Below are 15,052 nucleotides of genomic sequence, written 5' to 3' on the forward strand. Positions count from 1 at the left end.
CAACTCTTTGAAGGAAAAATGAGAGACTATGGGTATAGTTTGTAAGATATTTCTTTTGCCAATTTCATCAGTTTAAATTGGTTGTGTTTTAAAGATTTAGGTGTTGATTTTGGAAGTATAAACTAACATATTTGAGAGACCAAAACAAATATATATATATATATATATATATATATATATATATATATATATATATGCTTCAGAAACAGTTGTTTCTGTAAAAGGGGAATAAATGTGTGTGTGAATTGTTTATAAAATAGCTAAATACCTAGGTGCACACACTAAATACATTTGGATGTTTTCATATGTTATTGTTTTCCAAAAAAATTATTCTACACAATAATTTTAAGACTTCAAATATAATGTCTCATTAAATGAGCTGGAGGGACAGCTTCTGCCAGTGCTGTGGTTTCACACACACAATAAATTGGCATAATCATTTTTACAGAGAACAAAAGAAGTAGTTTAGAAATTTGTTTCAAATTTAAGTTCTGAAGCACACAGAGATATTAGAAAGGTGAAATTCGCAGATTTTTCATGCTTGCAGGTTTTTATAGCCTCTGGTAATGCATGTCCTTACTCTGACATCACATGTATGTGAAAAACTGGATCTAATATTTAAAGATATCTTTTGACAAAGGAAGTATTTCCATCTTCAGAGGTGAGATTTAGCTTTAAAGGCTGATGAGCAGGTTCCAGATGTGTTTTTCAATTGCTGGGCTTTACTTTCCCTAAGAATTGACAGAGGGAAGGTTTTATCAAGGTCTTTGTGATGTGCTTGTTTATAATGAGTAGACATTAGTAGAGCACATCTAAGAGGATATCACTAACAGATGACTAAAGAGAGCATATGGCAGGGAAGAGAAATATATATTTGTCCAACCAGTGTGGCTTGTTAACACTCCCACACTCATAAACTCGTGTGTTTACATGTACTTACAATATTTTGCAAATCCGTTTTCTAATCAGCTAAAAATAAAAGTCAAATACTTTTTTCCCAATATTAGTGTGTTAGGCAAAGTTGATTTAGGTTTTTTGCTTTAAACAAAGCAATTAAGCAGTTCAGAATATTTTTACAGTATTTGTTTTGCTTCAGCATTACGTCTTTACAGTATATGTGTTATTTTCATTTCTCAGTGTTAAAAGTTTTGGTTTTGCAAAATGCTTTTTCTTCACCCACCTCCCTATCCAAGGTTGTACTACAAGCAATAATATAGATCAGAATAAGCAAAATTCTGGTCTTGATCAGGTCACATGGCTTATTTCAACCATTAGACTTCCCTGGGCTTCTGTAGTATGAATCATAAAATCATAGTTACACCTACTAATAAACAGTTTGTAAGCAAAGAAGTTTCTGGACAGTTAACCCAGTCCAGCTCCCAGCAACATAAAAAAGGAGTCTTGTTATTAATTTAATTTAGAAGGTGGATGAAGAAATTATGGGGAAATCTGTACAGCTCTTGACATGCAAAGTTTCTGATGATCCTGTGATCAGGAGTATAGTATTCCCCCACCTTTTTGAAATAGACAGAACACAGTATCACTGTCTTCTCTTGCTGTGATATCTAAATGTGCCTGTCTATTCATATGGCATTAGTAGAAAGAAGATAGATTTTAAAGATTGATTAGGACTAACTTTTCAGAAGGAAGCATTTATAAAAGTAACTGCACAGAAGAGCTGTGTTTACTTTTTATTTTCAGTAAATTCCTAGCAAATTCTTACTATATATTTACATCTGGAGCCAAGTGTTGTCCTTCATAAAACAGTTTATTGTTGCAATTTAGCTTCATTAAAGTCATAATACTGCTTTAGGGTATGATAGACTAGTGCTGTGGGATTGAATTATAAAGAGATTAATTTTAGCTACAGGAGATAATTGACCCTATAATTCCTATCACCCCTAATCCCAGTTCAAATGAACCAGCGTTAAAAGTGGCAATACTCACAATATAGATAAGGTCATGACAGTTAGAATTGTTTTTTACTACCAATTAGATTTTCCCACTTGGTGCATTTGACTGATGTTGTCATAGAAAGGGATTTCAGGCATGGAAATACAGATCCTTTAGAGGCACACAGGCACTGGAACTGATGAGTAGTTTGCTGTACCTTTCCCAGTGTATAGAATCAGAATGAAATTAAGTGCTAACCCCTAAAATTTTACTTCATATGGGAATTTTGAACATGTTTTGATCCATGGTGGAATTAGGAACATGCTAAATAATTTGAATCTGGAAGCAAAGTCTCTTGAAATTAAACAATGTTAATATATGGTGGTCCTAGCAGGTTTGGAACTGTCTCTAGGGCAATACTACATCTGAAGTGTATTTCAGATGAAGTATCGGAAAAAAAGTGAGGTACTGCCTGAATAGACAGTTGTTCAAAAACAAATCATTTTGATATTTAGCTGCAAATGACATGAAGGTTTAGAAAAATACAAAGAAGATATACATATATGATATAGCTTAAAAATTCCCTGAAGTGTTCATGCCAACTTCAAACATATTAGCATAAGGACTCCTACGAAAAAAACAACAGAAAAATGATATTTTTGCATAGCACGTTCAGGATAAGATAAATTTTCACATTTTTACCAGTTATCCATCAGCATTTTTCCAAGCATTTACAGATTTGAGTTTTGCAGTAAGCTGAAACTGCATGATAAAGAGACAGATAATGATAAAAAGGAGATGTATATGCAAGCCTAGCTCAAAGGAGCAAAATATAGTAATACGGCCCCTCCTGTGAAGTTAATCCTATTTCTTTTAGCTATTTCTTCATTAGTTAATGAGGTTTTAAGAAAAAGAAATAATTAAAGTGGGTTTGAAATGCTGTTTTTGCATCTTTGCCTTTAGGAACTTATTCAAATATTCATAGAATAGTTTGCCCTTGAAAGGTGCATTAAGTGTGAGTTTAGGCAATAGTTACTTTAAACATGGGTGGTCAGAAAACTGTAACTGAAATGGCCATACACAGCAGCTAATCACTTTCCTCATTCAGATTCACCACACTGGCTAGGCTCAAAATGTGAAATAGTGGTGAGAGGAGATATTTCAATGATTAGGTCAAAAAAAAAGAAACAAATTTCAAGTCTTACATCACATATTTACTAGCATTAATTGGATTTTAATTTGGATGCACTTTGTGATTTGCAATCTTAAAAATGACAAATTTTCTTCTCTCTCACTTTCTATTATCAATCTCAGATCAGAAGTAAAGGGCTTGTCTTCTATCTTTGTGAGATGAGTATCAGTACAATTATTACCACATTTTTGTCACCTCCTCCTGTGACCCAGGAATCAACCAACTTCTCTGTTGACCTCTGGGTAGGGAGTCTGGGATGACAGAGAAAAGGGCCCTCATCTCCTGGAAGTGTTCTCTTATGTTGATGATATACTACATTCTGAGGAAGAAAATCTGTGGCAGCCAGCAACTGCCAATTCCTGTGCATCTCTTATCCATGAGTACAGGAACTGTGGTTTGCATTTTCATTTCAATATTCTGTATTTATATTCTTTTACTGGATAAAACAACTCCTTTATTTATACACATAACTCCTGAAGGAGTGAAACTGGAAGTGGTGAATAATTCTTTTCCCAGAGATTCAGTTTTCTATTTCAGGCAGCGCTCTTAGAAGGGGGATGCAGTTCTTATGGATGCTATTGGATCTGAGCATCTTCTGGTATTATCTTATGCATATGGAAGAAAAGCACCACCCCCAGAGCTCTCTATGCATGCCTAGTGCACTAGACAAAGGCATTACATGTCTACCACCTCTTTAAATGTTTTACTGTGGGTGCAGAAAGACCATCCTGCACCTGAGCTCACAGATCACCTGTAGGCAGTTGCTTCTCAATTTGCCTACCACAAAGAAGAAATTCAAGGCAGTGAACAGTGTTTCCATGGTGTAGGTGACTATCAACTCAATGAAATCCATTATGTTTCAAAACTGCTGGTCTTTCTTGTGTCATATTCAATTTCCAAATATATAAAATGGTTACTTTATTAATTTCCAGCTTCATTATTTCAGTTTTATCTGACTCTCTTTTTTGTTGAATTTCTACTTCATTGTTGTCTTCTTTCTTTGTGTAACAAACACCACAGCAAAAATCAACACCACAGGTTGTTGGGTTGTTAGCTTTTTATTTGATGAATGTGAAGTATTTTACTGTTATGTTCCTTTTGCCATGAGGACATATAGGGCATGTTGACAGCCAATATTAATAAGCTTAACAATGATACTGGCAGTTACTTGGTATAATTTTAGGCAGTGTTAAGTGATCTGTAGGGAACAGTAAAACTATCCTTTAAAAGAAACTGATGTCACAGCTGCACTCAGAATTCACTGGTATTTTTTATTGGTTTTGTTTTCCAGGTGATTCATATAACAGGCCGGTTACGTCTGAGAGTGTCGCTGTCACACGGACGGACAGTGCCCAGCCAAATCATGGGACTTGTTGTTGTTGCTCATGCTTTGCCACCTCCTACAATTAATGAAGTCAGGATTGACTGCCACATGTTTGTCACTCGTGTGAATATGGACCTCAATATCATTTACTGTGAAAATAGGTACGGCCTTTAGATCCTTTACGTCTTTGGGCTTCCATGGGCTTGTCAAGAAGTTTTGAAATTTTTGACTTTTGCAATGTCATCCTGGTGTTGTAGGAGAACACTGAATTCACTCTCATCCTTGCTACCTTCAATTTCATTACATTCTTAGAAGATAAAGGTAAATTTAAAACTGCAATTTGCAGGATGTCTTCTGGAATAAGGGAAGATACACCAGGAAATATTCCTCTAAGCTTTCTCTGCTTTTTACAATCTTTCACCGTCCCTCTCAAGGCAAGATTTGGGACTAGACAGACGTTGGTCTGACCTGTATGCCTGTCCTTATGCTCCTCCATCCTCCCCTCCACAAGTTTTTTGGTCTGAAGTTTTAAAGTTTTCCATTTTTGAACTAATTTGCAGATTACAGCTATCATGCTCGGTGTTTAACGGAACAGAAGCACAGATGGCCTAGACAGTAGGCTAGAGAGGTGGGATCTGTTGCAGTTAGAGGTGGGAAAACTGTAGAATAAAATTGGTTAAGGGCATACTGGGAAAGACAGCAGTGAAATGGGAACAGGTGATGAAGAGTTGGTTGGGGGAGGCTGTGTTCTGTGTGATAGTGATGAGTGATCTGGGAAGGTGAAAGAGAGGACTTAAATTCAGCTCCTGCTCCCTGGGGGCTGGGTGCCCATGGCACTGGGGGCTCTGCATAGCAGCCTGTGAGGGCAGGACGTGGCAGCCAGGGCCCATCCCACCACCCCAGAGCGGAGCTGGGGGCACAGGGGCAGCTCCAGCCCCTGGCATTGGGCATCTCCTGAGGACAGGCAGTGGAATGGGCTGGGGTCAGGTCAGGAGGGCCGATGGCCAGGCAGGGCTGTGGGGAGCTGGGCACTGACAGGGGCTGCCATGGCGGCCTGGGCCGTGGCTGGGCTGGGGGAAGAGCTGGGAAACAGAGGGGCTGATCAAAACCATTAGGACCTCAGAGTCCTGATTTTGAAAAATCAAAATATAATCCAGGGAATAGGTATTCAGAGTGAAAATATATGAGAAGTAAATTACACATAGTAAGTTTGGGTCCATTGGTTCAAGTCCAAGGTATGGGGAAAAGGTTGGAAAGGAAGAAGGAAGGTAATGCAGCCAAAATAAATTTTGTGAAGGGGACATCATCAAAAAGTGAAAGAAACAAGGTGGCTACTGCAAGCTTTTCCAGCATCGATGGCTGGAAGCTGTCTGATATGAACAATCATAATTGCTTAATTATAGTGGAATACCTGTGATCAGGATAGCGCGTCAATATAAACTTTTATTAAAAAGGATAAACTCAACTGTTTTGTTGAATCAGGATCTTAAAATAATCTTGGATTTCAATTATGAGGTTGTCTTTGCTGCCACATTGCTGCACTGCTGGAATACCTTTTAAAATATTACTTGACTATTAGAGAGAACACTTCATCTGCACTTCTAGAGCATTGTCTAAAAGTGAAAATATTATTCTCATTTTTAAGCTTGTAAAAACTGCTTCATGGAAAGTGGTTTGCACAAAGTCACAGAAAAAGTGGACAATGGCATTAAAGCTTGGGCTTTTTGCCTGAGACTCTAGCTATGCCTGTGACTATCCAGATGCTGGCAAAAGAGCTTTGGGGGTTAGGAATAGGATCTAGAGCAAAACTTTTCCCTAAGTCTTTGATTTCACTGTGACCTACCTAGGTAGTAATGGAAAGCTGCTACCACTGCAGAGTTTTTCAAAGGCCTCTGTGAAGTGAGTTCTATCCAGTTCCTAATGAACAAATTCCCTTTTAACAAAATCACCTGCACTTACTGCTGCCTTTATTGGCAACCTCCATAAAAAAAGCCAGGAATCAAATAGATGTGAAAAATGAACTGTTCCATCAGGTCAAGAATGAAATGAACTTTTAGGCCAAATTAGGATGATTTATGCTTTCTCTGCTGTGAGTTTGGCATTTTTATGAGCCCTAAATTGTATATGTGGGGTTTTTTTAATTAAACATTTTTCTCAAACCATCCCTTTATATTCATGTAGCAATAAAACTTCCAAATGCCTGAGAAAGACATCACTGAAAACTGTAAAATTCATCAGGTGAGGTGCAATGATTGGTAATCACATGGGAAGGGCTGATAAGACATGGTAAACTGTGGGAAGACAGCAAGAAAGTCTTGAGTTTCTTAATGTTTTTTCAATTTTTTAGCTGAAGGCAACATTATAAAGCAACTTTTCCTTGTTTGTTATGGATTTTATCTCATGGTAATGCAGAATGCATATAGTGGTACTTGAATGTATGCTACAATAATTCCACTTTAAGCCCATGTGTCATTGTTAAAAATCTGTTTAAAATATTTTATAAAGGTAGTTTCAAATAGTAGAAATACTTCTGCCAGTGCTGGGAGGTGAATGTGGTCTCACTGATGCAGCAGGATTTCCACTCATCTAAAATGAAATAAGACTGACAGGACTTGGATTTCACAGCAGCTACAGTGCAGAATCTGACTCTAAAAACTGGACAAATAAACAAAACCAAAAAAAAAAAAAAAACCCAAAAAAAAAAAAAAAACCAAAAAGAAAAACCACCAGAAGATGGGAAGGAATTAACAGAACAGCTGATTGAAGCTGTCAGATTAATTATCTGGGTGTTTGCCAAGGCTGTTCTCTGAGTCAGGGACGTTGGGATCTCTCTTCTGGGATTATAGAAAAGGAGATAAGGATCCCACCCTGAATATATGAGCTTGACTCCTGGCACTTGCGGGCAGCTACGAAATTCTTTGCGGTGCCACAGTAAAGCAAGCACAACATTGATGAAAACAGAGAAAAATGGATCCATGCTGGGCAAGCTGTAAGCACTATTTATGGAGCAATGGGGAGTTACTGGCAGCTGCAGGGAGTGTGGAGCAGAAGCCATGCCACTTAACTGAAATGAATGCTCACAGTGGACCATTGGATCAGCAGGGGTGAGATCAATAGTACTCCTACTTTTCCAAGTGGTTGCCTGCTTGAAACAGCAGTGAGCAGGAATGACATTACTCAAGTCTTTGGGTGCATCTTGTTACTTTCCTCAGAATGAAGAGATCTCCTTCATAATCCTGGACTCAGTGCACAAACTAGCCAGACATTAGCTTCCCTCTGAGACAAGATCTGTTAGCTAGTATACTGGCTATTCCTAAAAATTCCTATTTTTATTTGAGAATGTGAAATACAGACATAAAATTTTGTTGCCTAAAACGTAGTATGTTAATCTGTGTCTATTTTGCAAATGTAGGATTTGTGTCATCTAAGATTCACCATCTAAGATAATCTGGGATTTCTTTATTAGTTAGTGGACTGAGAAAAGCACCTGCAGAAGAAAAATCATCTCAGATGGTGATAAATAGCTAAAAGCAAAATGAGAGACTGATGCTAAGAGTGCATGATCAGTGTGTGTGTTTTCAGCTGTTAAGAATTGAAAACCATTTGGAAAGAGACAATAGCCAGTTTATTGTGGACTGTGATACCACATCTGCTAATATGTGCCCAAAAAGAAATGAGCACATGGCAGAGGTTTGACTTGTTGGCCATGACAGTGGTTGTCAGTAGATCCTTCGATGTGCAGAAGCAGTCTTGTGTAGCAAGCCTCAAGCCTACAAACCTGTGCACAATTTCAGCAAATTCAGCAAAACACTGTACCATAAACCTACCTTTAAATTTCAGTCATGTTAACAGTCCTGTAAGTCAGTGGAGCCATTGATTTGCTCAAACACAAGCCTATGCATATGTTTTACAGGACCACAGGATAGTGGCCTGCCTAGAGATTGCCCCTTTCTACTAGGCTGGCAGGGTGGGATTTCCTCTACCTGATTTTATCATAGAATGTACCACAATCATTGCAGATTATTTCAAACCCTAAAAAAAGTATCCTATGTCTAGAAAACAGACATAGTTTCAAACTCTTGCTTGAGTGGGGCATTTTCCAATTTTCTTTTAAATGTCTGTACTGTGTTTAAGGAGGTTGACCCCTTGACTCTCCACAATGTGAGCTTACACGCACACACAGACACAAGTGCACAGACACACACACAGACACACACACACAAAGGTCTGCAGAATAGATTTTAAAGTTTCTATGTGCAATAAACAACAAAGTCCCAGTTGAAAGGACCCAGAGTGAAAGCTGAGCTCCCAAATGAATTAGACTAAAAAAGATAACACCCTGAGGCATCTGTGTGTCTCAGCATTTAAATTATATCCCTTGAAATATGAGTTTGGACTTGGTGCCAAGAAATGGTTGAAGAGCTTTTTCATGAATATACCCAATAGAAGACCAATCTGTTGAAATGAAATGTGTCTCTAATCATTTGGTATAAACATAACATGTTTCTACTTTATTATGTAACCTTGAATCATCTTAGTCTTTTAATGAGGATTTTGGATTGTCACTAATGCTTTACAATTTCATGGAATTATATTGTTCTGGTGTTCTGGTCTACATGGAGAATATGCACTAGAATTTAATTTTCCACTTAGTTAAATAGATAAAATAATTTCTAGGTTTCTTTTAAAAGATTTTTTTCTTTTTTTTTTTTTTCCTCTAAGGCCTTGTCTCATTTGTACAGATATTCCATTTAAATGATATAATGCTGAAAAAACTTTTTAGCAGATTTAACTTTCTGAGTCATTTGATAATTCTTTTGTTCTTTTCTTTCTTGAATTATAGGCTTTATGTTCTCTTTCCTTTTTAGGATTAGTGATTACATGGATCTGACCCCTGTAGATATTGTAGGAAAGAGATGTTACCACTTCATTCATGCTGAAGATGTGGAAGGCATTAGACATAGTCACTTAGACTGTAAGTACTTCCATTTTTGTCAAATTATCTGGTACAACAGCTGATTTCTCCTAAACTATTATTTATGTTCCAGACCTGGGATCTTCATCTTACACCTGCTTTTTTTTTGTCAGAGGTTTTCATAGAGGATGGTTTAACTGTTATTCTTTGTGTGATTTGTTTTCAAATCTTTTTATAGACATATAAGACCATTTAAATATGTGGAAATAAAGCATTATATTTGTATTACTTGAATTTCCAGCAGCTGTTAATTTACATGTGCTATGCATTATTTTAATCCTTAAAGAGGCATTGCTTACATGAGAAACTCCTTCCCTGGCACAGAATAGAAACTCCTCCTCTTTGAGGATTTTGGGTTTTTCTGAGTCATAACACAGAGGACAAAAAACTGCAGCATAATAGGGATTTCACCAGGTTTTTTAATACAGGACTGAGCTACAGCCCTACTAATGCTTTAACCACCCCATGTGTTAATATCTAAGTGGCCCCATCCTTACAGCATCTAAGTCCCTGTTGTATGCACACTGGTAGTAGCTGATTAGGATAAGGATAACAGAAGTACAAAAATGTTGCAAGAGACAAACCTTACCAGAGAACATGTGCAGTGTCTGTGTATGGGGGAAGGGAGGTTCAGCATTATTCCTTGTAATTAAACTCTTTGTATTCCTCTTACTAAAAGCCATAGGGCCTAATTCTTTTCTTGTTGAGATCTGTTGACTTCAGTGATGGGGCTCCTGATTTACCCTTGTGCGAAAAAAGACTTATGCCCATAATCTTTAATTTATCTGTGCCTGCAGTGAAGCCAGATAATTCTTTGGAAGTTTCAGTGACTGACTGCATTTATGATTGACTTTGGTGATTTTCTTAATCCAGAAGATGATCTGCAAACTGCTTCTTAAATTCAGAGTCACAGATTTGAATAACTCTGCTCCCCCTGCATCATGTCCTACTAACATTTCCTAATAAAAGGGCAGCAGCCCAAATGCAGCCACATTAAATTAGATTTTACAAAACCATATGACTACACTAAAAGGCAGAATAAATGTTCCATCCCAAATTACCTTGCATGATGTGCAAGGGAAGATAGGAGGATAACTCTGACCGGAAAGGAGGAGAATAGGGACAGCTTCTATAACAACATATGGCAGCCAAGAGCAGTATTAGGCTGTGTAAATATTTCAGAAGTTTCTAGAATGTAAAATGTGTTTGGCATAAAATCAAGTTAGATATATTTCTGCAGAAAAAAATAAAATCAGCTATCCAAAGAAATAAACACAATAATTTTATGTCATTTAAATTTTAAGCATTTAATATCCAGGAGAATATGTCAGTTGCTGAGAACTGAAGGAACAAATTCAGAAACTCAAATTCTTGGTGCTCTTGAAACTGGAAATCAAAAATGACAAGTTGCACTTTCACTGCACTATCTGACCAAGGAAATAAAAGATATTTATGACTCAGATTTACCATACCACCTGGCATAGATGAACATTCCATTTGAAAAAGACCTTAATCTTCTGAATGACCACTTCTCTCTCAAATAGGATATGTTTTATGAATGTTTCAGAAAAATTCAAGAACTATGCAGGGAGTATGAGTGTAGTATGGTCCAGTATATAAGCACTGGACTAGGACTCAGGAGACCCTGAAGACAGGAATAGCTCCAAGAAAATCACTTCAACTTACTGTATTCCTGCTCTCACTGTATGTCCAGTTTAACTGATTGGATTGCAAACTTTAGGAACACAGGGATTTCTCCCACTATCAGCTTCCAGCATAGCAGGCCTCACACACAAACTTGGCTGCGTGGCTATAGCATAATTATTCTTGCCAGGCTAGTTGGTTTTTTTTTCAATAGACAGGGCTGGCTACATCTTTTATGTATATTTGTGTTCTTGCCTTATAGGAACAAGATGCTCATAGAATCATTTAGGTTGGAAGGAACTCTGGGATATCATCTAGTTCCACCTAATACTCAACAAAAACAGGATCAATACAAATTCAAAGCAAATTTTTCAGCACTTTGTGTAGTTGATGTTGAAAAACTTCAGATTCTCCACAACTTCTCTGAGTAACCTGTTCCAATTATCTTAATAAGTGTCAGTTATCCTCACTGTGATTTTGGGGGTGTTTTTTTCCCTCCTATCCAGTTGGAATTTCCCTGTTTTGATAGTGTAGCTTGTGGCTCCATCTTTGCAGTATCCTGCTTGCAGATATGCTGCTAGGTTCCCCTGAGGTCACCTCATCTTCAGGCTAAACAAGCCTGGTTGCACAGCCTTTCCTCACAGAGCAAATATGCCAGCCCCTGGGTGTCTTGACAGACCTCTTCTGAGCTCACTGAAGTTTATCAATATATTTCCTATGGTAGGAGCCTAAAATTGGATTCCAGATGCAGTTTAAAGAGTGATGAGTGAAGGGGGATAAGGACTTTCTGTGCTCTGCTGGCTGTACACTTTTCAGTGCAGTCCTGCTGATTCATGCTTAGCATCGTGTCCCGCAGGACCCCCAGGTCCCTTTTCACACAGCAACAACCCAGCCAGTCAGTCCCAAGCCTCTAACATTCCCTCTAGCAGGGAATCCATCCATACCAGATACAGGGCTTTGCCTTTGTCTTTTTGTGTTCAAACTCATGCTTTTTATGAAAGATCTTCAAGTTTAAATTAGTCTTGGGAATAACTGGGGAAGTACATAAGTTCTGCAGAAGCCAAAGTGGTTCATATCTTTGCCCAGAGAGATGTTCAACTTCTAGCAGTTGACAAGAAAAATTGTACAGAAACCAAGAGAAAAAAATTGTAGAACCCCAAAATACTTCACAGCAACTTGCCAATCCTATAAAATCAAATTCAAACCAAACCAGAAGGAGAAAATCCTCCTGGTTTAGTAAAACTAGAATTAGAGCTAAAATTCATGAGCTGGCAAACACACTGGCTGTGGAAGGTGGAACCCAGCAGAACTGGTTCCCCAAAACAGAGACAACAGGATATTTGCCAGTACAACATAGGAAATAAATGCTTGAGATCACAGTGGAGAAAGGAAAAAAAAAAAAAAAAAGTAGATTTGTGCAATATTTTGAAGAGGACTTGGAAGGTAAAGTAATGGATAGAAAACACAGAAAACACTAGTGAGAAAACAAAGCAGGACTTGAGAAAATAGCAAACTGAAAAGGTTGTGTTTGATGGAGAATGCAACCAAAAATCTTGGTTTATTTTTACAGGAGATAAAATAATTTGTAATGATTAAAACAAGAAGAAATCCAAATTGCAATTGTAGATTTAAGGGTAAAAGAAACATAAGTAAAACTGCTATTCTGCCTATTTACTGACAACATAGCATAAGGGAAAAGTAAGACCACTACATCCTGCCCTCTCATCCAAGATATTCAAAAATATCAAAGAGAAAAACAAGCAAAGAAGAAAACATTGCACAAAATCACACAGGAAAAAAAATGAGGAGGGCTATTGATGGCTTCAGATCATAGCAGCCCATTAGAGACTTAGAAAAGCAGGCCTTGTTAACTCTATCTCAGATAAAAGAAGACAAAAGCAGTTTCAGGAATGCGGTCATAACAAGTACAATTGTGAAGAAGGTCTGCAAGATTATAGCAGTGACAACAGGCTTTTGTAAAGGAGCTACTGCCCTAATGAAAGGTCAGTTATGGTCACTGGAAAAGCTTTCATTGCCTTCAATGGACATAGGCATTGTGCCTTAAAAAAGCAATTTTGTGGACTAAAATTCTGAGCCCAGTGAAGTAAATAGCAAAAATTCCATTAAGTTCAACATTTCTATTAAGAGATTTATGTAAGTTATGCCTTGAATCCCGTTTGAATTCATAAAACAACATTAATACTCTGCCTGCATTTATAGCAGCACCATAATACCTGGCATGATAACATAAGCTATTGAAACATAATTTTTGTCCAAACAGAAAAAAAAAAGTTTATGCCAATTGTTTCTCTTCTGTTTCATTCAAACTTTGAATGATCATGCTTTTTCACAAATCTCTCAGCCAGTTTTTTGGTGTTGCAATTCTACCTTATTAAGCTCTTTCCTGTTTTAAACAGTTCATGGCTTCAGGAGTTTGGGACTCTTCTTATCTGTTCATCTTCACAATGGTTGTTGAACAAATTGCTGGTAGAATCATTGCATAAATCAAGTCTCTCTCACAGAGATCATAATTAAAATGTTCTCTAGTCTAACAGCCTGTGCACATCCAGTATCATGACCCAGCTGTTGGCTCAGCTAACACACAAAAACTGGCTGAGCTGCAACAACTTTTGTTTCAATCCAAACCCTCAAAAATTACAGGTCTGGCTGTACCCTGGCACAGATACAGTCCCTAATCCTAGTTCTGTGACAGAGCTCTTCATTAGGTTACGTGCCATGAAAGAGTTGTAATTGAATGTTTTGTGTTTCATAGTTATGCATATAGAACTAAAACCCTAGAAAGACCCCTCATGGCCCAGTTCTATTTTACCACTTGTAAGAATGGGGAAGGTGATAGGATCCTCTCTATTTGCTCACCACTGCATAAAAGCATTGCAGGACTGAAGTGTGTGTCAAGCATAGGGCAGTTTGAACACCTTCACCAAGCCATGAGTCCCTGCATGAGTAGAACTGATCTTGTTCTTATGACATCAGTGACAAAAATACCTGATCTTAAAGCTAGCAGGATACATCTGATGTCAAATCAACACCAGAAATCAAGCAGATCAATAAAATTACTGTTGTATCAGGTCTTAGCACTCTCCATAGAACACAGCAAGGGCAATTGCTGCTCTCAGGAGTATGATGCTGTGCGTGTGTGCTTCCCTTTTTTTGACACTGTTATCACTCAGAAGTCTGTAAAAGCCTTTTTAAGATGTTCATTTCATGCTAAGAATGAGTGGATGTCATATGCTGTAGGAGTATGCATCTTCTATTTAATTGTAAAAAATGAATGGTCTTCATTGAATGCCAAGTACTTGATGTTACTGTTCAATGAAGGTCATTAAGAAAGCAGCAAGGAAGAAAGTCAAGACCTCTGAAGGCAACCATGAATATACTTTTGGGCAAATATATGATAACATGCCATCATTTCAAAATTAATATATTGTTTGCAAGAACACTGTCACAAGTACATAACAGTTGGTATTGGTATATAATATGTGCTTTTTTCATTTTGAAATCCTAATTGAGGTCTGCATTCAGAAACCTGGCTCTGACAAGAAATATACTGTTGTCGTCAGCTATTGCTTAGAAAATATCATCCTCTTTCTTCAGGATTTGATTTACAGCTATAAGAAATACAATTCCTCAGGAACAGTGAGCCAGGGCAGTTCATTTCCTATAAAGCAAAGGTCTCTGATGAGTATGTTTGGTAGCACTCCCTCTCATCTACTTTATCTGGTTTCCAGTGGTTAGAATAATCCAGTCTTTCTGAAAATAAACTATTCCACATTCACCTTTTTCATGGCTCCCCTATTTTTCAAGGAATATTACCCCCTCAGTCTGCTTTTAAATCAGTTATATATTCATGATTTCTTTTATGTATGTTCAGTAGAAAAAAATCTATTGCTCTACAAAATACTGCTTAGTGGTTTAGCATACCAGCTGTAGTTGAACTAACCTTTTAACTTATGCACATCAGTTATAATTTTTTATTCTCTTAATAACCTCAAACACATGAAAA

General features: G+C 37.4%; 1 protein-coding gene across 3 annotated transcripts in view; it reads left to right on the forward strand.

Annotated features, from left to right (window-relative positions):
• The window catches only part of NPAS3 (neuronal PAS domain protein 3), a 595,746-nt gene that overhangs the window by 560,233 nt on the left and 20,461 nt on the right, over nt 1-15,052 (forward strand). For all 3 annotated transcript variants that reach the window (XM_066551546.1, XM_066551547.1, XM_066551548.1), the window contains 2 exons: nt 4,377-4,570; nt 9,278-9,384. In XM_066551546.1, coding sequence (XP_066407643.1) covers nt 4,377-4,570; nt 9,278-9,384 — 301 coding nt within the window. The remainder of the gene's footprint in view (nt 1-4,376; nt 4,571-9,277; nt 9,385-15,052) is intronic.

Source organism: Molothrus aeneus, chromosome 6 (assembly GCF_037042795.1).
Source record: "Molothrus aeneus isolate 106 chromosome 6, BPBGC_Maene_1.0, whole genome shotgun sequence".
In the NCBI taxonomy this organism is placed as follows: Eukaryota; Metazoa; Chordata; class Aves; order Passeriformes; family Icteridae; genus Molothrus; species Molothrus aeneus.